This window comes from Epinephelus lanceolatus, chromosome 6, assembly GCF_041903045.1.
Source record: "Epinephelus lanceolatus isolate andai-2023 chromosome 6, ASM4190304v1, whole genome shotgun sequence".
NCBI lineage: Eukaryota > Metazoa > Chordata > Actinopteri > Perciformes > Serranidae > Epinephelus > Epinephelus lanceolatus.
The window spans coordinates 27,752,209-27,776,871 of record NC_135739.1 but is presented as its reverse complement, the minus strand read 5'-3'; the positions used below and the strand labels follow the sequence as shown (position 1 = coordinate 27,776,871).

At 40.7% G+C, this 24,663-nt stretch overlaps 1 protein-coding gene across 4 annotated transcripts in view; it reads left to right on the top strand.

The window, feature by feature from the left end:
* The window catches only part of rabgap1l (RAB GTPase activating protein 1-like), a 138,346-nt gene that overhangs the window by 21,664 nt on the left and 92,019 nt on the right, over positions 1–24,663 (top strand). For all 4 annotated transcript variants that reach the window (XM_078168887.1, XM_033620733.2, XM_078168886.1 and 1 more), the window contains exons 11-13: positions 5,318–5,441; positions 9,406–9,499; positions 13,446–13,596. In XM_078168887.1, the coding sequence (XP_078025013.1) occupies positions 5,318–5,441; positions 9,406–9,499; positions 13,446–13,596 (369 nt within the window). The remainder of the gene's footprint in view (positions 1–5,317; positions 5,442–9,405; positions 9,500–13,445; positions 13,597–24,663) is intronic.

The window sequence follows — 24,663 nt, the reverse complement described above, 5'->3', positions numbered from 1 at the left end:
TAAGAGCTACAGATATGTGCCAAAAAATGCAAATCTCTCACCAGCTGACTTCCATTCCTCTCTTTCCATCTGTGCATCTCCCACTTTTGCATCCTCGTTTTGTCTGCCTGTCTCTCATTGTCAAGCTGGCACATTGATGCTCAACATGTTCTTCCCTCCCCCTCCTCCATCACAATTTCGGTGGCAGATCTCTTTGTACTTAAAGTATGGGATGTAAGGATGTGTACTGTTTGGATGTGTATGCTCAAATCCTCATCTTTGCACAAGTCAGCAACTCAGATGTTAAAAAATCAGTAGCAACTGTTCTTAACCCCAACTTGGTTGTCATAGTTATCCTGTGAGCTGATGTCTGGCATCTGAATAGTAGTCACCACAATCCACTGATGTGATTGGTTTTGTTGATAGCAGCAAATAAACTGTGTCCTTCTTGTATCTTACTGTTGATATGTATGACACTCTAAAATGTTTGAGTATCCACACAACTTGTCTGATTAAAAAGTGCTGAGAGAGAGTGAAGAACGCGCATTCACTTACCTCCCACCAACACAAGGACACCCAGCCCGAGCAGTTTGCTGCAGGTGCTTAAAAAATACAGTTAAGCTGTAAGCTTCCTCTTTCCTGTTAAAACGCAGATCTCCTTTAGTAGGCCGTGGGGAGTTGGCAAAGCAGTGGAGTGTGGGGAAGCTTTGGATTGTAGGGAGCTAATAAGAGGCTCTGTCTCATTATTGGCATGTGGGTAATTAACAGCGGCGGTCTGACTCGTCCGCCTGATTGCCTCTCTAGTTATCTCCTCAGTAAATGGAAGTGGTGCTGTGGTTAAGAGCTAATTAAAAGATAATATTGTATGGAGGTTTTTGTGGAAGATGGTAATCAGAGGTGATACATGCACATATAAAATATGTAGTCCTGTTGTCTTATTTTGCCAAAAACTTTCATTAGCCAGCTGAAGTACCAGGAAGTCATTATCTGTGCTGACTTCTCAGAATGTTTTTTGCGTCTGCTTCACTAGGAAATGTATTCGGTGTCTGCTTTACTGGGAAACAAACCTACCAGGGCTGTAGGCTAGATCATCTGTGTCAAGCCCAAGTTGATTTCAAGATTGAGCCCTGTCAAGTCCAGACCAGATTTAAGCAGGGTTGAGACTAAATGAAGACTGGGACTGAAGAAAATGTTGTGTCCATGCAATATAATAAAGATTTGGAACTTTCGAATACATCAGCAGATATCTAAGCATAAAATATCTGCAGGAGGTGGACATGTCAGCCCCTTACACACGTTTCAGCAAGTGATTTTTTTCTGATGCTGGAAAATAGAATTAAAAAAATCAATAAATTGTCAATTAACAGCTTTCAAGATGAGCTACTGAAAGTTTGAGCTAGTATTAGAAGTTGATGGTAGCAACTACAGAGTGTTACAAGTGGTTTTCAAGGGCCCTTGTAAAACATGAGCAGTTGAAAGTTTCTTTGAAAGAGAAATTGGTTTTGCTACAAAGGCATTAATTGTTAAGGCAGTTTTGTTATTTTGAGGTAAAATGGCATTCATCTCACAGAATAACATAAAGCAAAGAGAACTGTTTTTTTTCTTTATGTAAAAACAAAAAAGCATTTTCATTTTCTTCTCCAAATAAAAAACAAAAACAACGATATAAAAATATTGCTATCATTATCAGCCTACAACTCAAAATCGGTGCATCTCTAGATTTTTCCATTGAATTTTCAATTATTGCAGAAAATAAGCTTCGTGTAAACAAAGGTTTGTGATACCTACATGTTTTGTTCAGCAAGATAACCCTCATACGTGAACGCCACTTCTATGATCTTTGAAGCGTAAATGTAGTCGATAGAAGTAAAAAGCAAATGTTAGGCTATAAGCAAACCACACTATGGTCACATGACTTAAAGTCACCACTACAGCAAGGCTGTAAAGGTTTTTTAGCCACTTGTTAGCAACTACCTTCTCTAAAACACTTTAAAGCTTCAAAATTCACTGATGTATTTTATGTCAGAGAGTAAAATGTGAACGTCTCTTAAGCTTGTGTTAATTACAGACCTTATTTCAGGCATCTAACCAACAACCCATTAAAAAAACACAATAGACTTCAAGACGAGGGAAGTGGGAGTGCTAAAATGCCAACTCATTTCCGGGTTTTAGGACTCATTCCTGCACCACTCTATTATAAATCCACAATTGATGATGCTGTGTTTGTACAGTGGGCCGTCTTTGGCCACAGTTTTATCAGTGTTGTTAATAATTCATCCTGTAGGGTTAACAATTCACCATAAGCCATAGCAAAGCCAACGTGTTACCTAAGCCTCCTTAGATTTTCTCTAAAAATAGGCCAGGCTTGATATTCTCTCCCAATTTCTGCTCTCATCACTGACTTGAGTTAGTCATTAGACGCCATGCGAGTGGGCAGATCAATGCAGCTCATTGATCCACTCTACCAGGTGGAGGAGAGAGAGACAACAGCGCTACAGTAATTGAATAGACCAGAAATAAACATCAGTAGCTTATGACACCCAAGGTCAAGTCTGCTGGTGTCTTTGTTCTCTTGTGCGTTTCTTCAGTCTATTGTTATGGATTTAATGAGTAAAAGCTGTATTAAGCAATTTTTACACCCTAAACTGACTTGTTGCAGTGATCATTGTTACACGTCAGCAGTTTTCAAGTTCATATTGCTGATGTGTTGGCTAACACTTTCAGATCGGTGCCAGCTCAGGTGAAACAGAGTAGTAGTCCCGCTGTAGATCTCTCTACCTGTCAAATGCAAGTCAAGTACATATTTACTACGGCCCTACTTGAGCATCTATGGCACATGGTCTAAAATGCATTTAGGGGTTGTCCAACTCTATTTTGCTTGTTAAACGGCATGTAATCTGGGCGCAAAGGAAAGTGCAAGGGGCAACAAAGTTGTATTTAGGCCTTTAAAGGTCTAGTTAGTTTTCCTCATCTAGCACTGAGGATTGCAGATTGCAATCAGCCGAAACTTCTTCTGGTTAGAATTCCTTCAGTGTGAGCCTTGAGCTGAATTATCTGCAGGGGTTCTTTATCTCTCTAAAAGAAAGGGATCAGGTGATTTAAAGTGATGAAAACACTGAATAAAGCAGTTTCACGTAAATAAAAACTCTTCTGACACTCGCCAGAGAGTTTCTGAGTACGATGGCCAACGCAAAGATGTCAACTGCCCTATCTAGAGCCAGTGTTTGGTTTGTCTGTTCTGGGCTACAGTACAAAAAAAGGCAATGCAACATGATGATTTCCACGGACAAGGACCTGCTACCTGTGTAGTTATAAACGTCTCATTTTAGGGTAACGAAAACACAATGACTCATATTTTCAGGTGATTATACACTAAAGAAAACATACTTATATGTCTGCCAATATATCCCCCTAAATCCGACACCCTGGACCTTTAATTAATAAAGGTGTGTTTTGCATACATGAAAAAATAAACATAAAAACATCAAATCAACCAGTCCAAGTGTCATTTCACAGTCTGGCACCTGGCGCACTGCTATTTAAATGGCGGATTCTGCAAATAGAATAGAGAATGGAGTGATATTTTGTAGAGAGTAATGCAGTAAGAGCAGTAATTCCACAACAACAAATATCATGGGACATTTGAGCAGCAAAACTAAAAACTGTAGTTGTAAACTTGACAGAGGAAACAAAATTAAGATTTTAGCTTCTGAAATAATCAATGAAATTATGCTGCTTCTCGTGCGTAAATGCACACAGCGTCTCTTATAATGGGGGGTTTGTTAGGAAGCAGCAGTTGACAGCAGCTCTGCTGTGCTCTCTGCTATGTTCACATTTAAAAGAATGATATTTTCCTTATTAATGAGTTATTATTTCACCCTCCGGCTACCTATCCACCCATCCCTGTGTGTTCAACAAGCAAGCGTGTAGTGAGCCTTTGTAAACACATCTTACTATCTGAATAACTGAAGATGGTATATCTGAAAATGCTTTACCATTCTGACTTTAGATCAGGTTTTTGTCGGTCAATGGTGCACCTCATTTAATACCTACAGGCCATGGGTGCAAGTACATGTGCAGCTTACACAACGTGGGTGCTGGCTGTGAAAATGACAACAGTGTTCGTCTAAAACTAGTATTGACAGTTGTGCTTTGCATTGGTTTGTGCGAGGTGTAAGATATGGCCCCTAGAGTTTTATCCCCAACTCCTCCCATCTCGACACAGAACTTCATACATAATGCAAAATGCATTTCATAACTGAAAAGGAGCTGGGATAAAATCTTAGATGAAAGAAATATAAACAGGAAGTTTGCCAAGTCTTTCAACAACCATACGCCACCAAAAATCAGCCTGTTGTGAAAACTCACCCACTTACAATCAATGACATTTGGCTGAAAGATTTCCATGGAATTTGTGAGTTAATTCTGTACCGTTTTTCTATATTTTACATTTTCCTGCCCGTCATCATTTTACACTGGGCAGGTAGTGCACATTCAGCATGTGGGAGCTTGTTAGCTATCGGTGTCTGTCCGTGGTTTTATGTGGCTTCCTTTGTTCACCCCTGTGACTTCCACTAGGTCGGCTTAATTGAGGGGCTGGCCTGCCGACTCCTGGCATCCCATCTAAGTTGAGGCACAGGCTCTCTGCTGCTGAAGGTGGTGCTAAGCCCCCGGTTCCTCATGCCTGGCACTTCTCCCTTTATTGGTGTCACCTGACAGGACAGTGAGCTCTGGCCTGTCCACCTGCTGGATCGATTCAGAGAGCTGGTCAATGTCAGGTCTAAGGCTGGTCATGCTGATTGCCTTGTTGAGATTGACCCTCACTGTCAATCTGATACTGAGTCAAGAATACCTGCAGGTTTTCTCTGTGGGGAAAAGAGAGTGGATGGTACATTGGTTGGAGGAACTCTGGTGCTTCTTCGGCTGCCGTGATATAATCCACGTCCTCAACTCTGCATATGAACACTTTAACACTGGATGATCCTCCTCATAGCTTTCCTGTGCTTGAAGGGATCAGTCATCTGCATATGTAAAAGTGTTTAATGCTCATCATTGTGCATAAACCGAGCCTCTCGAGCCCCTGTAGCATTTGATTGTCTCCTGGTGCTGATGTACCCTAGTTGAGTCAATGTGTCTGTGAATTACTGTAACTTGTTGGCTGCTCACATGCAGTAGATGATTTAAGAGAATGACTTTGCAGAAAATAAGCATCTCTGTGTTAACTAGCAATATCTAAGTTAGCTCAGTGACGTCTTTTTTCTTTAAAATTGATAATTTTCTAATTTTCAAAACTGATTTCTGATTGTGTGTGTGTGTATATGTGTGTGTGTGTGTACAGCAGGCACCAGAGAGGGTGGGTCAGGGCGACGCTGTGTATGAAGTGGTGAGTCTTCAGAGGGAGGCAGAGAGAAGCAATGAAGGACGACTGGCCTCGCCCACTGAGGAAGAGGAGGCTGATGAAGGTATTGGTGTCTCTCTCGCTCTCTCTGCAGTTGTTTCGTTTCCACCCCTCTTACTCTTACAGTTAATCATATACAACATACACTGTAGTAAGCCACAGTACAAATTCTTAAAATCTTTAAAAAGCCAGTTATGCCCTCTCTGTCTCTGTGCATCGCTGATAAGATGCCAGAATTCTTCATCAACATGCCTTTCCCCAAATATACACACATATATATACACACTCGCATGCATGCACGAGCCACATCTCAACGTAATTCGTCTTCCAAATCTTGCATGATTGAAAAATGTGACCTCACATTGTGCAGCGCTGTACCCCCATATCCCTCCCTGCCTGTAATATCAGAGAAAAACAAGACGCCTCTGTGAACATTCACGGCCACGAAAAAAGAAAATAATTGCTTTACCACAAATAGCTTGTCGGGGGGAGCATTCGCTTTACATTCCACGTATCCAGCACCTTTTTCTCTGGGTGGCATGAACACCTCATCTAAATGAGATCATATGTCCAGATATTCAGTTTGAAATAGAGGTTTACCAACACACACCTACTCTTTTGACAGCAATGCCTTGTCACAAGCACACGTATGCTGTTTATTGGCTGACATGAATCAACAGTGAAGTTTCATTTTGTTAAAGCACATAAACATTGGCAGAGATGCATGTACTTGTGTGTTTGAACATGTGTTTATGTGGGTCATGTGTAAGCGATTGTGGCAGGGCATGTGATAACAGTGATGTGTATAGATTAAGGGGAATAACTTGTGTGTGTGTGTGTGTGTGTGTGTATGTGTGTTTTTATATGTGAAAGAAAAGGCATGTAGTCTGTGTGCTCTACAACAGAATGTGTGTGTGCATGTTATATAGTGAGCAGCAATGATAGAGCAGCAATGGCAGAATCTCAGGGGTTTTGACAGCTACTTGTGTGATTATGCATGCTTCTGTGTATGCGCTCATGCGTTAAGCGAAAGTGGTTTTGTGTAGAGCCTGGTCCAGTCCTGTATAGACTTGTTATCTCATAGCACTACAGCAGTGTCAAACTACCATCAAACAACTCCCTTGTGACCTTTTTGGGTGAAATTCTTTGGCAGTCAAGCAGACCAGTGATCTCCCTAACCAGCCAGATAGCACCAGATGTAAATGTGGCAGCAGTATGAAAGAAAAATACAAAAAAAAAAAAAAATGTTCCAAACCTAGCTTGTAACAGCTGCATTGATGTAAACTGATAATTTGGCACCAATCTCCATCAATCAGAATATATGTCTTATGAAACCATGTTACTTCCAGTTTCCTGGAAGTGACTTGATTAAGACACCAAATTAAATTCAAACATAACCAGTTAAGGTGAGAAGCCACCAGAGCAGAGTGGATATTTTAAGTTCAATAATGACAGCTCTGTCAGAGGGATGGAGGCCAAACAGCAGTAACATTAAGAACACCAACACTAGCTGTTAGACTCCAGTGGTTTTCAAGAATGACCCAGTTTCAGCTCACTAATATAAACAGGACTGGCATTTCCACCTGACTCCTGGCTCGGCTGTGCAGGTGTTGCAGATTAGGCCTGGCCACAGTTCACACTGCACGCTTCATGATGTTGTTTTGGATAGAGGTGCACATTTCCGTGTTAATATAGTGTGTGTGTGTGTGTGTGTGTGCGTACATGCGTGCACCCCTATGTCACTTCGGAGGATTTTCTCATTCCACATTTCATAGTGTGTGGAATATCGCTTTATAGCAGCTAAATTAATTTAAATAGAGATCATCCTGTCGAATGAAATATTTAAAATGACTGTATCCTTTATTTCATATATGCTAATACAAAGAAATAGCTTTACACTTTGCAGGTTTCTGAGTCACATTTTATCATGTAAACATGAATATAAAATATAAACTTAGAATATAGCACCACTTATTTAAAATGAAGTCAAAACATTTGTTGAAAAATTGTGATACAGCAACACGGGAACATCTAACATAAGAGGCCCCCTTTTCATTGTATTGTGTTGCTCCTCTCTCTTCTTTGCCACTGTCAACAGCCCTCTACTTTTTTCATCTTGAAGCACTAAAATGTGTTAACAGAGTGGGAGGCAGAAATCGTCGCCCAAAGTCACGAGTCAGCCACCAAGGCTGGAGCTGACGGCTTTCAACTGGCACTGCGGGAGCTATTCAGAGGGCTTTTTCTATAACGCCCCTCTCCTCCCCCAGAGCTGAAAATTGGAGGCGCTCAGGGCCGCGGAGCTGGAGGTCAGCCTCATTGTGTACAGAAATGAATACACTCCCAGTGTAGATGCCACCGCTGCGAGCACACACACACACACACACGCACACGCACACACACACACACACACACACACACACACACACACACACACACACATTCAGTTCATGTGGATGTATTTTTTTTTCTTCTTCTTCTTGGAAGCTGCAACGTAGAAAATAGGCCTGAAGCTGACATATCTTTTTTTTCTGTTTTCTTTTCACAACAGGCTTTGTGATTGTTGCATATTGTGCTCTTTTTGTTCCCCCTTTTATATACACGTGTGGGCACACACTTTGTGTTTCATATACGCTCAAACAAACTGTGATCAAACACATGCATGTATACATACAGCCCCCCTGCGTTGTTATTTATAGCTTAAACCATCTTATATCTGCATAATACAACACAATGAGACAAAAAGAGCTTGACTGATTCAATACATTGCTGTCAAATATGAATTGAGGGTTGGAAAAAAATGCAAGACAACATAAAGGACGTTATATTTGAAATTTAAGATATAAATTAAAATAGGGTAAAATGCTAAAGCTAACACATCTTAGCGGCACTGGTGGGGAATTTCTGCTCACTTTAATGTAGACAAAACCAATCCACTATGGCTTGAACATCAGAGAGATCCTGTTTGAAAGTAATCCTACAGTGAATGCACAGCCCCTCTCCAGATTAAAAGGTAACAGTAATGGCCCTCGTCTTCACTGTTTCTTTCATCACCTGGTAAGTTGGCAGTGGCATTGGACTCACGCTTCCTCGCCACGTGGCCTCAGCCAATCTGAGGACAGAGGCGGCAGCTTTGTGCGGGGTCTGAACCATTTGAAAGGGCTCATCAAGCATTTATAAAGACTTGAAAAGCTCCTGCTGAGGCTGTAAGGATGTATAGGAGCAGCAGTGCATTGAGTATAGTGGCTGCATGTTCTAGAAGAAAATGTCTTAAGTCATTATTTAATGCCAAGACCTCAGTAAAGGCTTCAGTGGGAGTGAATGATGCCTTTAAACACCTTTGAGTTATCAGTGAAACCTATTGCCATGCCCTGAGAAGTTCATCGCCCCCCCCCCCCATATAATTCACTTACTCTTCGTTTACTCTCGTGCTCAGTGTGTACTATGTGCTGGACATACCATGTAAAGCTCTGTGGACTCTGTGTGTGTTTGTTCCAGTGGGCGGTTTCTCTGTGGTGATCAGTTCATCTCTCCAGCAGCAGAGCGGGCCAGACGGTCAATTAGTGCTCCTGCATCTAAACACAAGTGGTTCACTGTGCTGATTGCCTCTTGTCTGCCTCACGAACTGCCAGACAGTAGCACAGCAATAATGGAAAGTGTAGGCACCGCACAGGCACTTTTCCTCCATTTGACTGTGTAGCATCAATATTAACAGGTTTGAAAATGTACAATGCAGCACAGAGTTCCCCGACATATATGTAAAAAAGGTTTAGTGATGCGTATGTCTAATTCCAGCGGATTGATGGCTCTCACAGAGCTGCCACTCTAATCCTTAAGATCGCCATCACATGTCCCCTCTTGTCTTTGACTGAGAGCTTAAACACAAAGACAGCTCCACACATTCGGGTTCAGACAGTTAAAGGTTTGTATTCTGATGTGGACAAAGGTTAGAGATATCAGGAATGATCTGTTTTTGCTCTAAATGTTTGTTAATATAACACAATATATTAATGTGTTTGTGTTCCCCACAGATAGCGACAGTGAAATCTCCAGCGGGACAGGAGATGTTTCCAAAGACTGTCCTGAGAAAATCCTGGAGTCCTGGGGAGGAATCCTCACCAGATGGTAAGGCCTCAAAAGAGAGAGGAAGTCTGAGAAATTTGGAAATTGAGAATGTTTAAAATTTAGATGAAATTAGATGTTGTAAGACAGTTGGAAGCTGGACAGAGGAAGGGAGGGAGACACAGGAGTAAGGAGGGGGACAAATGAAATACAGGAGAGGAATTTGAGTTATGGATTTGTATACAGCTGGACGATCTGAAAAAAAAAAATAGTGGAGAAATGGAGGGAGATGGACAAAGACTACTGTCCTGAGTCAGAATTAACCCTCAAATAAAAACCTTTTGTTCAGAAGCCGCATTTAAGATTGACTTTGTGAATTTCTGTGGAGAATCAGGTGTTTCTAGCTGTACCAAAAAATATATTTTGGGTAAAAGTTAAAAACAATTGCCCAAACATCTAGAGTAATAATAATAAAAATCAATCAATCACCATGTATTTAACTTTAGAGAAACATGGGAAATTTGAAGCTGAAAAACAGTAACTTTAAAGAGTAACTTAACCCCCAACACACTTTTTGTGCGTATATTTGTATTTAGTAGTGTTGTCCAAATCCAAATTTTACTGCAAAATACTAGAATTCTGTATGTGTTAGAAATATGCGTAGCGACTGCTCTCTGCTGGTTGAACCCCGACTCTTGCAATTAAATTTTGCTATTGACTGATCTGGTGGCAGGTGACATATATGGTGGCAGCCATCTTCACCTACAAAGGCACCCTCCTAGCCCCCTCCACTCCTCAGCGGCATGGAGGACTAACTTGGTGTGTCTTAACCCCCCCTACTGGGGGAATTGGACTTGATCATGAAAAAGTTGGCGTGTCAAAACAGTGAAGCTCTGACGTTGTGACGCTAATGGGACAGTAGTATCTCTCAGGGAGAGAGAGACAAAGCTGTCTCTCTCTCCCTGATATAGCTTTCCTCAAAGTGAATAAACTCTAGCTAGAGGGCCAGTAACCACGGTATTGTGGTATTTGGGGAAACAAAATACACAAAAACCTGGCATGATGTTGCTAACTAGCTGGCTCAATCTTGGCTCTGTGCCGCTAAAAGATGCAGATTGATTGATGGGTGCATGTTGTGATATTATTGGTTGAATTTAATTGGTACTTACTTACTTTTACGGAAGAAAACAATTGGATTTAATATAAGAAAACACAGAAATTATGTTTTAAGAAAAAAAAAATTGGCATATAATAAACATGTGCAAAATATGGCCAGGGATGTTATTATGAAACATTCAAAAAGGTCCATGATTTATTTTGTAACTTGTGAATGAATCAACTTCTAATTGGATATGGTAAAGAAAAATGAGTGTAAATGGAAAGTAGAGCAAACTAGTGTCAATATACCATGGGGAATCATAAATGCAATTACGTCAAACATTTACATTTTGCTCTTCATCTTGTGCAGAGGCACTATATAACGACACATTGATGCTGAAAGGTGAATCAGGCCCACCCCGCCTCATACAGACTTTGATTTACTGTATAGGGCTGGGGTCCTTTGACAGTTTTACCATCTCTCTTAGTATGGAAAACAGGTCCTTTGAGATACAGCCATTAATTTAATCTGCTGTAACATATACCGTCATTGTTCTAACGCTCAGTGCTTTTACAACAACCAGTGTTCATACATGCAGCCCTAGGTGCGGCACGATTAACTGAATGAGAGATGAAAGATGTGTCTGGCTTTTCATTTGATTTCACAGCCTGTTTTCTTGCTGTTGCATCAGCACAATGAAGTGAAGTAGTTTATCGGGAAATTGCTTTCATATGGCCTCGATAAATGCATTATGATGAGATTTCAAGCATCATTAAAAAGAGCTGACTGTGTGTTTTCACAAAAGCAAGATTTTTTCTCATGTGGGAGAACTCTTAGAGCATGGCAGCACTGCAGTCAATACACCACAGTATTGCACTATAGCTAGTGTAGTAGTTACAGTAATACTGTACTCAATATGATATTTAAGGGGTTGATAGTAGGGATGTCACGATTATAGATTTTCTTGGTATGATTATTGTCAGAGAAATAATCACGGTTTTACGATTATCACGATTATTATGCATTAATTAATTTCACACTATAAATGTGTAAAATCACATGAACACTCCTTATAGATCTTTAAGTTTCATTTATTTCCATACCAACATAACAAAAATAATATAGCAACAAAGAAAAGTAACCAAAAAGTGGTGTGCAGACTCTACTTTTACTACATGCTTCTTTGTGGTCCAGCAGTCTAAGTTTTTTCTAGGATGTGCGTGTCTTTTTGTTCTCTTTAAATTACAATTACACAAATAAATTGAGAGCATATCTCGTGCAGTGTTAATAATAAATGAAACAGACATCGTGCTGGAAGGACAAGTCCAACATTTACTCAACACAGATGGGAGGAAGCAAAAGGAGGTAATACTAATGCTAAATGTTCACTGACTGAGGACCTTGAGAAGACATTACGTATATCTTCCACATTGCACACTGACACTGAAACAGTCTGACTACTAAAAAAAGGATTTGAACTTGTAACAGTCGAATATATGAAATGTGCCTTTAACATGGTGTATACTGTGTCGTCTAGCAGCAACGTCATCAAGCAACGCCTGTTATGATTTGAGTCTGTTGAGCGCACCCAACGCTGGTCGGACGTATACTTATGTGCTCCTGCTTTTTCTTTTATCTCTCAACACAACAGTGATGGTTTTAAGTATGTGTGGCCACTATTTGGTTCATGTATGAAAATGTAGTAGCCGTACAACCGGGCTTGGTAAGCTTGGAGTGTTTTTAAGTTGATGTAAAAATAAACGACGAGCATTTGTGAAATCCCACACTCGTGTGGACGTGAGTTTCTGCCTGTCGTCTCACTCCAAAGAGCTATACGGACCCAAAACCATTACAACCTCACGCTGTGTGCACACACAAAATGCAAAACTATCCATCAAAAAAGTTTTTGAGACGTGCCTTAGCTTGTCACGTTGCACTGTAAGCCCAACTGCCAACTGAGATTAACGTATTTTAACCCAGTTATTGTGCATTTACCTTTACTTGCGCATGTAAAGCCGGGTGGTTGTCCCGCAGGTGTTGTATCATGTTGCTCGTGTTTGATCCTTTGGCCGCGACTTTTTTGCGGCATGTTTTACAAACTGGAAAGCCGTCGTTAACAATGACCCCTTGGTCATTTTGCGATAGCCAAAATGATACCACACGGCTGACTTTTGTTGTCTGTTTTTTTGGGGGGGGGAAGTCTTCTTCATCCGTACTTCATCACTCGGAGACGCCGCTTGTGTAACTTTGTTTTCGTTCTGTGCGAGTTACGCTGACCTACTGTATGTGGTTCCGCATCCCGGCATAATCTTTGGAGAGTGACGGTGTTGAGGAATCTCTACGAATAATTAATCGTGGCATTTAAAATCGCGGTTAATAGTGAAATCAAGTAATCCTGACATCCCTAGTTGATAGTACTGTGATTAATACTATAATAAATCAATCTGTACTTAACTGACTACTGTACTCAATACTGAAGTTAATACTGTAATAATTTCAGTATGTTTGAATAAGGCAGCATACCTAGAGCAGCTTTAGTAGAGCCATAGCAGCAGTCGTAGTTGTACTGGGCAGCTCCCATTGTAAACGTGTGCATCAGTATGAATAGGTAATTGGTGCTCAGTCAGCCTAACTTATGTGGCACAAAGCATTTTGGCAATAATACCATAATTAATAACTGATTTGCTCTTAAGACAAAGTGGTGTTCCTGTTTAGTGCAACATGAGTACTTTTGTGTGACAGGCGAATAACTCAGCATTTGATGGACTCGATTTGTCTTCATACTGTCACCGCACATTAAAACAATTATCAAATTTGTCCAGCTGCACTTCTCATTAATATTTAAAGTGGCTGAATTAGATTAAATGAGATTATAGAATAATGGATTACCTCCTGCGTGTTGTGCGTCAGGCATGGGAACCTGTCCACCCGTCCGAAGGGTTTGCCCTCGTTGGTTCGCAGTGGCATTCCTGAGCCACTCAGAGCTGAAGTCTGGCAGCTGCTGGCTGGTTGCCACGACAACCACGACCTGCTTGAGCACTACCGCATCCTCATCACCAAGGTAAACGCACACACATGTACACACACTCACAGACCATGAAGAGACATGCTTATACCAAGTTTACATTTCCTTTATATGTTTTTTAATGGAAGTATATGAGGTGGTATAGAGCATGTCCAGGATGTTTGTACGCTGTTCACACACACATGGCTGTGTGTACTTAATTTCAGTATATCCATGCAATTTTATTTATTTATTTTTTTCATCATATCCTTATCTGAAGGCTGGCACACCAACAGGCTTTTATCGGTTTCTACTGTATTTCATGTCTCAACATCAGCTAAAAAAGGCTCTTAACAAAAGTCAAGTTACTTTGACTCAACAGGTTTAGGTGCACTTGTCTCTTCTCCTGCTCTGATTCCATGTAAACTTAAAATTTGGAAAACTGTTCTCACAGGTTCTAGATGGTACTATAGTCAATGAATTTCACTTGTTTGCGTATGGAGATGTGATTCTTTAGCATACAAACTGCTGGAAGAATTATTTTCTCTTGTGTGTGGATGGTTCTTACATCTTACAGTAGCTAAAACCCATTGGTTGTTACAGGTGCAGTGCAGCTCTTGGTTGTGTTTTGGTGGAGACCAGATGAGTGGTGCTAATGTTCATGATATCATGTCACTAGGATGAGGATTAAGTGGGATATCTTTTTCCTTATTATGTGAATTACAGTATGTCTGAGAGTACCAACATCATCGACAACACAGCTGTTCCTCTGAGCTGTGCATCTGTCATTTAGCTGTGACATTTAAATGCATGTGATGCATGTTGCAGGGCTATTACAGCTCCTGTCAGCCCTTTGGTCTCCCACAGAGCTTGCAAGAATTCAAAATGAATTTTTGGACCTTTTAGTGTTTAGCAGTTGGGTGTTCCTCAGGCTTTGTCCATGTGTAATTCTTTGGTGCAGTTTGACTCTGACTGTTGGTTTGGTTGTGTTTAAGGTGTTGTACAAGTGCAAGTCAAACTCTGGTGCACCGACCCTGCCTGAAAATTGGATTTGGATCTGCTGCTGACTAAGGTCACTTTCACATCGTTTGTTTAAGTGATCAAGAGCAGGAGAATAAAAAGATTCATTGCTGCCTTTTTAGTTCTGGTCCAGTTTGTGTTTACTCTGGATAAATCAAGGTAACTCATTGATCGGACAGTTTTGGCAACTGTCATCCTGCATCATCAGTACTACGTGGACCCCTGGACAGTTTACAGTTTACACTTAATTTCATTTTTTTGTTCTTTCCCAGAATGACTTACAACTTGTGCAAGGCTGGAACAAATTAACAGTAAACATGTCACCCAAAATGAATAGCAGACAAAGCCCAAAGTGTTGCCACTATATTATTGGCAACCAGTGGTAAGGAGGTCATAGTTAAGGTTAAAGGTCAAATGGTCAGAGAGCAGAGATGGAAAGACTTTTCCATTGACATAAATATTGAATTGGAATTAGGAAGCAAGCTGTTAAACAGTCTGAACCTCTATTGGTACATATTTTAAAACAAATAAGAATGTTAGGTTTAACTGTGGGAGCATTTAGTTATATAGATAGCTATTAAATGTGAATTGGACTGCATGAGATGACAGGTTTGCCTGGCCCTGTGAAGACACCTTTGAGTCAGGTACACATAGCGTTGCATGTTTGTGATAAAGACAACAATCCATCATAGTGTAATCCAGTAAACATCTCTTACTTTGCTTGATATTTTAAGGATTTCATGAATATCTTATTACCACCTTAGTGTCACATTAACTCTTTATCTTTTATCTTTTTAGAGTTTTTTTCAAGCTCACATTGCTATGCCAGCTTTCTATAGTTATCAATCGTAGTAAATCTAAGCTTTCCAAATGTGATGGAGTGGTTGTGCAAACCAGGTCCATGACCCACTGTAAACAAGTAGGTAGAGTGACAAAGCCCCACTGGACCAGGCAGCAGCAGTAGGAGGAGGTGATATAAACACACAAAGCAGACAGAGATCTTGCTTTTATGGATAATGCAATAGTCTTTCTCTTATCCACACAGAAGTGGGTGAAACTACCTGCCTCGATCAATAAGCGGGGGGGGGGGGGTTTGATGGAAAGAAGAAAAATGGAGAGAAGGAGGAATGTGGACCCATAAATATGAGGTTGTAGTCACTGAGGGAGAATTGGAGAAAAGGAATGTGTGTAAACGTCAAGAGAGCTGGCAGATTTCTCTCGTTCGTGAGTCACATATTTTTTAGTTGTCTTTCACCTACTGTGTAAATTTCTCCCTTTGTCTTTCTCAATCTTTCAGCGTCTGTCACCATCTTTATCTGTTAAATTAGGACAGTTTTTCTTTGGCTCTTTATGTCCCATTTCTCTACCTTGCTCTCTCCGTCCTTCCATCTCTTTCCCATAGTATCTAGTTGTCCAATGTGCCTCTCTCTTTCTCTTTCTCTCTCTCCTTACATAAGACCAAGCTTCTGTAGTTCAGCGCTCATTTATTCTCATTCCACTGGGTGGGCCATGCCCACATCCTCTGTCTTGCTGGAGTAGTGATGGTATTGATAGGCGGGTGGCCGGGCTATTAATAGCTGCACCAAATGAATGGAACTGAGGGAAGATGGAGGAGGGAGGGAAAGAGGGAAGAGAGGCAAATGACAGCAGCGGCACAGGGGATGTGGAGCTTATTAATGTCTGTTGTCTGGGCTCAGTGACGACGGTAATGCTGATTGAATTTTAAGTAATTGGACTGTCGTCCTTATGGAAGGGGTATCTATATCCTAAATCACAGCAGTTCAAGCATTATTTTTGTTGCCCACAGCTGATGGGTGTTAACCACATACAGTTTGTAGTCTTACACTGATGTCACAAAGCTGTACTTGACGATTGAACTGATTTGATTGTGATTTTTAGACTCATAAAAACAAACCACAATATCCAACGATCATCAGTTTAATTATACTAGTACACTGCCTCAAAGGGCGCCTGTTTGCAGCTTTCTCAGGAACTGCTTAACCAAATTACTTCATATTCGACATTGCACTTCCTGCCTTAACATAGTTGCATCCCCTTGTGAACATAGAGTAAAACTGTAATTTGTTAACAGCTAGCTATTTCAAACTAGGGAAACAAGTGCTCATTCCGACAGTTGCATCACTGATGCTTGAAAGGTTTGACTTTGCTACAGTGTAATGTCTCCAGTCTCTCTGGTGTCTCTCTCCTCGTCTGTTGTTGAATGTACTGAGAGAAAATTGTACCCAACATGTCGTCTGGCGGTGTAACAGTAAATGGCGTCCCCTCTCAGTACAGTACACAGTGTGTACATAATGCGTTACTAATAAATATGTCCTGTAGATCTCATGAGCTCGCACTCAACACTGCCCTTCCTTGTATTCTCAGCAATTGCCCCCTCCTAATGTGAAGTTGTTTGGATGAACGGTTGTGTAGTTGTGTAGGTTGTGTAATTGAAAATGAGCCACAGCATCTAAGTTGTATACCCAAAAAGGTTAAAAAAAAAAGTCAAGATCAGCAAGTGTGTTTGTTTGGTTTTCATTATGTGCATAACACTAGCATTTTTTTATAGCACCACTCTCTCATTGTAAAGGTCTTAAAAGCTCAAGGGTTTATCTTAATAGAACTATCAGACACCTTAAATTAAATATCCTTTAGCCTTGTATATTTAAGCCTTAGAAATAAATCCGGTGCAGTTCTTCTCTAATATAATTTACCTTTGAAGGCTCATGTTATTGACATAGCAACAAACATATTTAGATGGAAAATTTTGCAGCATTTCTATGAAATCTATCTTAGCTTTTAAGTTAGTGCTGGAAAATGCCACGTTAAGGCAAGCACCTCAGTTTTCTTTTTTGTGGGTTTCAGTACAAGTTCTATTTAAATGTGATTTAAAATTAGAATTCAGATCACATCTTATTGTCTGTTAGCCCATGTGATACGATCGTGATGTTCAGCAAACGGGGAGGACAGGCATCAGGAGAATATTGAGAACTGGAGAGATAAGAAACATTTAATGTCTTTATCTGCCAAACATTTGTGTCACTCATTTTGTTAATACATCTTTAAGTTGTGAGTGTAGTGTATCCATGCCTGTGCTTTTACTATGGTGAGCATTGCTGTAATGACAGCAAATGATTATATGGCTTAAACACACAAATGTGATCTGGTCAGTAGTACAACACAAAAAAATGTGTCATTTTCAGTGTTCAACTACAAACTTACAGTCATTAAAGACACGCAGACCTACACCCTCACCTCACAGCGGTAATAATGGGTCATAGGTTTTGGAGTGCTCTCTATTTTATTCCCATACCTGGCTACTCTAATTTACTTAGACGGCGATAAATTAACTGCGACTTTTACAAATTTAGCACCCATATCATTGTTTACCATTGAAATTAGAGTCACACTCATTTAGACTTAGACTAGATGGTTGGTAGGTTTTACATGGTGATAGCTGAGGTGAGGTACTGCCTATTTATGATGTGCTGCATGTAAGATGGTGAAGAGCTGATTCATAGAAGGATTTTCTGAGGTACAGTAGTTTATTTAATCCCTTACCTGTGGTGACTGAGAGTTTAAAATCTGATAAAACATGTTGCAAGCCTCCAAAGTGATTTCGTCACCGGGTGAGGAGTTCATTCCCAAGGTGAGAACCACTGGGTTAGACTAACCCACTGATCATTTAGCAGCATGTGGCCCGTGGCCAGCCAGCTTGATATCATAGATCGCAAGTGTCATGTTCAGTGCTGTACTGCTCTCATCTACAGTCATCACACACAGAGTCACAAATGCACACTCTGTCACACACACACCATGGCCTCAGGGCATATGAGACATTCACAAATAACTTCTTTCTCAGCTGGTGCAGCACTGGGTTTTAGGGTCAGGGTTGGGGGGGTTGCTAGTGACATTTGAACAACCTTTTCGTCTCCCTAGAGTCGAACAAGCCCAAGGTGTGCCACCACGCTTGAACCCACAGCTTAAAAAAGCTCAACCAGCTATTTCCAGGATCGCCTTTCCAAAGACCAGTCTCACTCACAGCACAGCCAGTGAGTGTTTTAACGGAGGTCGGCATCTCTCCACAGGTTTGACGGCTGTCATCAGTAGCCTGGAACAGCGGTTTCACCACAGCAGGCCGTAAGGGGCCTTGTACTGTATGAAACTGAAGGTCTTCCACAGAGTTTATTTTGCAAAGGGAATTGATTTTTTTTTTTTTTTTTTTTTTTTTTTTTTTTTTTTTTTTACTTTTTTGGTCAGTGCTTTTGTACAATCTCCCACCCTTTTCCTTGTGGCTAAACATATTTGTACCAATGAGTGGGGTAAGAGAATTTGTGCTTGAAATTAGCACCGGCTTACGTATACCGATTCTAATTCTTCTAGAGTGCCATGTTGAAACACGACACAATAGATCGATGCATACAGTACGTTTCTCCCCATTTAGATGGAGATGCAGTAGGTAGAATGATGTTTTCAGAAATTGATAAATGGAATTGAAAAGCCTGTTTTTACATACATCCTTGTTATTATTGATTATAGTTCAGTCTCAGAAGGGTGTCTTGATACCAACCCTACTACATACACAACTGCTCTGTCACTGTCTCTTGTTTGGTACTGTGGCTGTGCTATGGCCCCAAAGCCTGTCCTTCTCCTTATTGGTGACTTGGACACCCACTAAATGGTTAGACCAAGCGACAACCTATAGGGCTGAAAATTAAGCTGACATGGAAATTCCAAAAACTGCAGTTCAGTGAATGGCCACTTGAGGTCAGCTCCAAAATAAAGTCAATCCCCATAGACCTAAATTTAAAATGCCGGACTTAACAGTCGAAATAAACATGGTACAGAAAATGGTTTTGGTCTCTGTGGCTAATTTCCCCATCATGACAACTGTATGTTTACATTATTTTAGGGCTCAAAGCTTTGCATAATTAAGGGTGAGTGACTTTGATTGACAGTCTGCAGAAAGTGTCCTCATCGTCTCATTTAGATCCACCCCTCACTCCACATAGCGCCAGCCTCTCCCCCAAATAAGGTCCCCTCTGGCTCCAAAAACCCAAGATGGCGATGGCCAATATGCCAGACTCGAGGCTTCAAAACGAAAGTCCACAGAAGGCCAGTGGAAGATGTCATGATAGCTACATCCATTATTTTTACAGTCTATGATGAGGACACACTGTGAACCTGGCATGATTGCGTTTGATAGAGAAATGACATTTCGAGCTACAAGTGTCTGGTAAAAGTTTAAACACTTCTTTTAACGGTAACATTTTATGTATTGATCATTTTTCATTTCTTCTCTGAACTTTTCTGAAATCCTCAGCTGTGACAGGAACCAGCATAGTTAAGTTCTTTACCAAGCATGTAATGAAATCAAAGAGCAAATTAGACGAGGGCTGTGAGGTGCTTTACATTTTGATGTTGAATCATATTGAGGCCAGGCGCCAGCTTAGCAATGACATTTAACGTCGGTGTACAATCAAAGGTAGTATCAGCCATGCAGCCAGGCTGGAAAAATACTACACCCACGCCTGATAACCCACATACAGATACATGGAGTACAATGTACATAAGATAGGCTGCCATGGTAACTGCAAGGGTCTATGGACTTCTCTGTGCTTGAAGGTGTCACCATGACAATTCTGTCTCCTTTCATCTTTGTCTCTTAACTTCTGCCTTAGTTCATTCAGTACTTGATATTTTGATAATTGGAAACTGGGTAGGTAGCCACCTTCTTATGAATACACACTCCTAGGTTTCACCTTGTACTTTTTCAACTTTCTGGCAACCACAGTATGTACAGACATGCAAGTAATAGTTTGATTTTGAATTTAAATTGGAGTGGTGTGTGGGGTTTAGTATGAGAGCATAATGCTACTTTTATTCTATATCCATTAGAGTCACTGGCTCCTTTTAAACTGCCTCTTCAAGGATGAGAATTTCACCAGTGCCGCATTGCCGTTCTGTATAAACGGTACAAACGCAGAATGGGGGGCAGAGTTGTTTCCCCTTTAACAACAGTGCCGAAGTGATGTCTGTATAAATGGTACAGCCAGCAGGACGGGATCATGGGCAGCACAGGTGTGACGTTTTAACGATGTATTTTGACTGTGGGAGATTTAAAAAGTAGCTGATGGCAGTTAGCAGCTAACTCAAAGAAGAACAGTGGCAAAATCTCAACAAATTGGGAAAACAATGAGGTCCCGGAGCTGCTCACCGTCCGAGCAGAGGACAGGATCAGCCGGCATATAACAGAGATGGTAAATGATTGTTACTGCCATATTATGCCATTGTTGTTGTTTATAAAGCGCTGCCAACATGTATGATATGTGTGATACAAGAGGCCGACACTGTTGTTTTACATGTCACAGCAATATTGCACACATTTATTTTGTAGTATTTTAAAAGAATCTTTTTATATTTTTATTGTAATTTTTCTATTCTAGTATTTTATTCTTGACTGCTGCAGTACTCTGCCTTTAACTTTATTTACCATAATATGTTTATTGTTTGCACCAATCACCAAGGCAAATTCCTTGTAAGTGAAAACCTACTTGGTAATAAACCTTATTCTGATTCTTACTTCTACAGTGTGGCAAATAACTAGCGCTGAGTCTGTAATGCGCTAGCAGATATTAGCATTGCGATCGCAGTAGTATTACCTTAACAAAGGAGCCATTTTATTTCATATGCTTAACATATGTTGTTCCTATGGTCTTTAGAGGCTGCGAGAAAAGCCTTTTATGTAAGTCTCGGCTGCTGTAGTAACAACTGGAAATTTTTAATAAGACGATTTTGATAAGACACTCACCCATGAAATCCAAGTTGTTGTTGCCTCAAAGTTTTTCCTCTTGTTCTTTCGTTACTAGCAGTTGGCAACCGTTGGCAACTAGTGTAGGTACAGCCACCTAGCGGGCTGGGGTGGGAAATACACTGTAGTGTCGACGGTGCCGCTGCATGCCGCCAATGTGTGTTGGGGGTGGCACTTGACGGCCACAGTGCCGCGCCGGTGGCAGTGTGTGTTGCACTTAACTAATAGCTGCTGACTAATTTCATATTGCTAGCTTGTTGTCATGATTTCTGTCCCACTTGCTTCCATTGACTTTTTTTTTTCCTGTCCTGCCCCAGTCCTGTAATGAATAGTAAAATTGACTCCCATCCCACGGGAATCTCACAGGAATCACATGACCAACAGTATCCCCAAGAAGATGTCGGCCTTTAATGCATATCTCTACTGAAGGACAAAACTCCAACTTTGGTGTTGCTGAACGTCTGCCAGACCTCTGCATTGGCTTCATTTCTCAGCCCTGGATGTTGCCGCTTAAGCTTAACACGTAGTTGATTTTCCAACATTGACATTTTGAAAATACAGTATGCAGTACATGCATGCACAGACAGAAACACATTATGCACATACATAAAAATAATTCTTCTGGCTTAGTTGTGTGCCCTGAAGTCCCCCATCATTTATGGATGAAAAAAAAAACTCCTACAGGGTCTAAAGTCTTGTCAGTCACAGCCTCTCACACAAAGACACACACACACACACTCACACACACTCCCCACTAGCCCATCCTGCTTCATGGTATCTGTAGGGACCAGCTGCACTGCATGGCCACAACACAGCCAAGCAACACCACATCCATTCTCCTGACCTTACAATATAGGTCTATTCACAGCACCCCTCCCATCCTGGCTCTGTGTGTGTCTCCATAATGCAACCCTCCAGCTCCCATTCACATGTCCACAGCAGGAACCCAGTAGGCACCACAAAAGGACAAACTGCCTGTCTTCCACAGCTTTAGGAAAATCTATATTAGGAAAACAGAAACAAAAATCAGATCTGTCATTTCTGTTGTCTTTTAATTTTGGTTAATCCAAACAAATTATTAAGTGATTATAAGGCAGGGTTTATGTTGAATTTTGAGTATTTATGGCACACGTGTATGCATGTAAGCTTTTCGTTATGTAGAATGTCTTTTGTAGATGAAAATTAGCAACACAAGCAATGCGAAAGGTATGATAAAAGTCATTTTATAGCTAACAGTATTTGTTGTTGCTGTAACTGTGCTCCTTTACAGTAGTGAGTAAATCTGCTGTGTGTGTGTGTGTGTGTTTGTGTGTTTGTGTGTGTTAGCATAGCCTCCTAGCCATAATGACACTGATATGACAGCTCGGATTAAGGAGATCCAGCCCGCAGCGTCTTCTCTAGTCAAAACACTTCTGTGTCTCAGGCCTCATATTGACTGCAACCTCACAGCCAGAGTAGTGCTCTGCTTCCTCCTCTTCCTCACCACAGAGTCACACTAGCTTGTGTGTTTTAATTCAATATGTGTACAAGAATCTTCATAAACAACATCAACATTTTCATGTAAGTAATGAGTACATTTTACACAGGATCTGTCAAGAAAGGATACACTACACAAGTAGTGTGATTTATTTGCAGTTTTTGCAAGAAGCATAAAGCTTAAAGAAGATACATTTTGCATAATCATTAACATAGTACTGCATACCCCTGAAGAGACAATAGTGACACATACATTATACAAGACAACAGGCCACTAAGAGACTAAGCTTTTCATGTTTCTCTGAGAAATGCTATTGGTCTTGGAAATTCAAATGCAAAGTGCAGCCCTGACCTGCATTTTATACAATGGCATAATTCAACAAATGTCTATTTATTATTCTTTGACAGAAAAAAAACTATTCAAATGCACTGGCTTCTTGTTTACAGTCAGCCTTTACAGATGACTAATAGATGCACGTTACGTCCTGACCTACATGATGCAAGGACAATAGGTGCTACAGAATAATGAATATAAGTATCTCAACCTGAGCGGTCAGACAGGTCTCCACTGCCATGTGGTGCGAGGTTAGATGAAGATGATAGATGGTGATTTCAGTAGCCAGCCTGTCTCTCTTTGACCTTTAGCTCCTCTTTACCATTTAACTGTAGCGAACCCAGTGTATGCAGTGCACATCGTGACATTGTACTGGAGGTGAATATGGTATGTAGATATTTTCTCCTGTTAGGGATGGTTAGCATTAATTGTCGTCATATGAAATGTGAAAAAAAAAAGCTGTTACTTTGTTGTCCACATGCTGTGAGCTAGCTCCTATCTTTACATTTGACATTTTCCTCTACCCACTGTGTCTGCTTCATACATCTTCTCTGTTATATTAACCAGTAATAGACTGTGCCCTCACAGCCATTACTTTCCAAAACAATAATCATAACTTAGCTGCCTTACGTGATTTACTTTACTTTGGTTGTTTACAAGAGAGGACTGGGCAAAATTTGAACTTCAGAATTCAGTGATGGCATTTCAGTAAAGTACATTCAGTTCTTGTGTTTTTGTGCAAGTCCGTGATGCTTCATGCAGCAGGATACCAAAGATCCAAGACAGGCAGAATGTCTAACAAAGAAGGTCTGGCTCTTACTGCGTTGAGTGCTTTAATTGTGACAGCATCTACATTTTCAGGATTTCTTTTTTGGCAAACAGTGTCAATCTATGACATCTCAATTTCCAATGGAGACAGGCAACTAAGGCATGCTGCACTAAAGCCAAAGAGTACTAATGTTGTCAGTGGTTTGGATCCTTCTTCTTCAGTGCCCTCAACCTGAGAACTGAATCCACACAAAGCTTGGCCCACTGTTGATAAATATTAATACCAGCTTCTGCCTGCTAAGCTGGTTTAGTGTTGGTCCGTTGATGGTGCTTGCTGAATGTTTGTATCCAGGCAGTGAACCAGCTCTAATCTGCCCCAATAACCACCTATCCCTCCATATCCCAACCCCCAGACTCTTGGACAAGAGAGCGATGAGAGCTACAGAGGCCACCACATTTATATTTTACCCTTTAAGCAAAGTAATTGACCTGAAATTTATTGACAGTCAAGCGGCACTGAAGCACCTACATGCATACAAAGAATAATAAATAAGAAAATACTGACAGAATACTGTCACATAGTCTAGTGGGGTTTAGTTGTAGAGAGAGGGTGCTTCTGAACTTAGTGAAGATAAAATAATTATAGTTGGAGTATGCCATTCCTGTACCCTCATTTATTTCCTTTGCAGTGGAAAAATAAAATGGCCACTGAGGC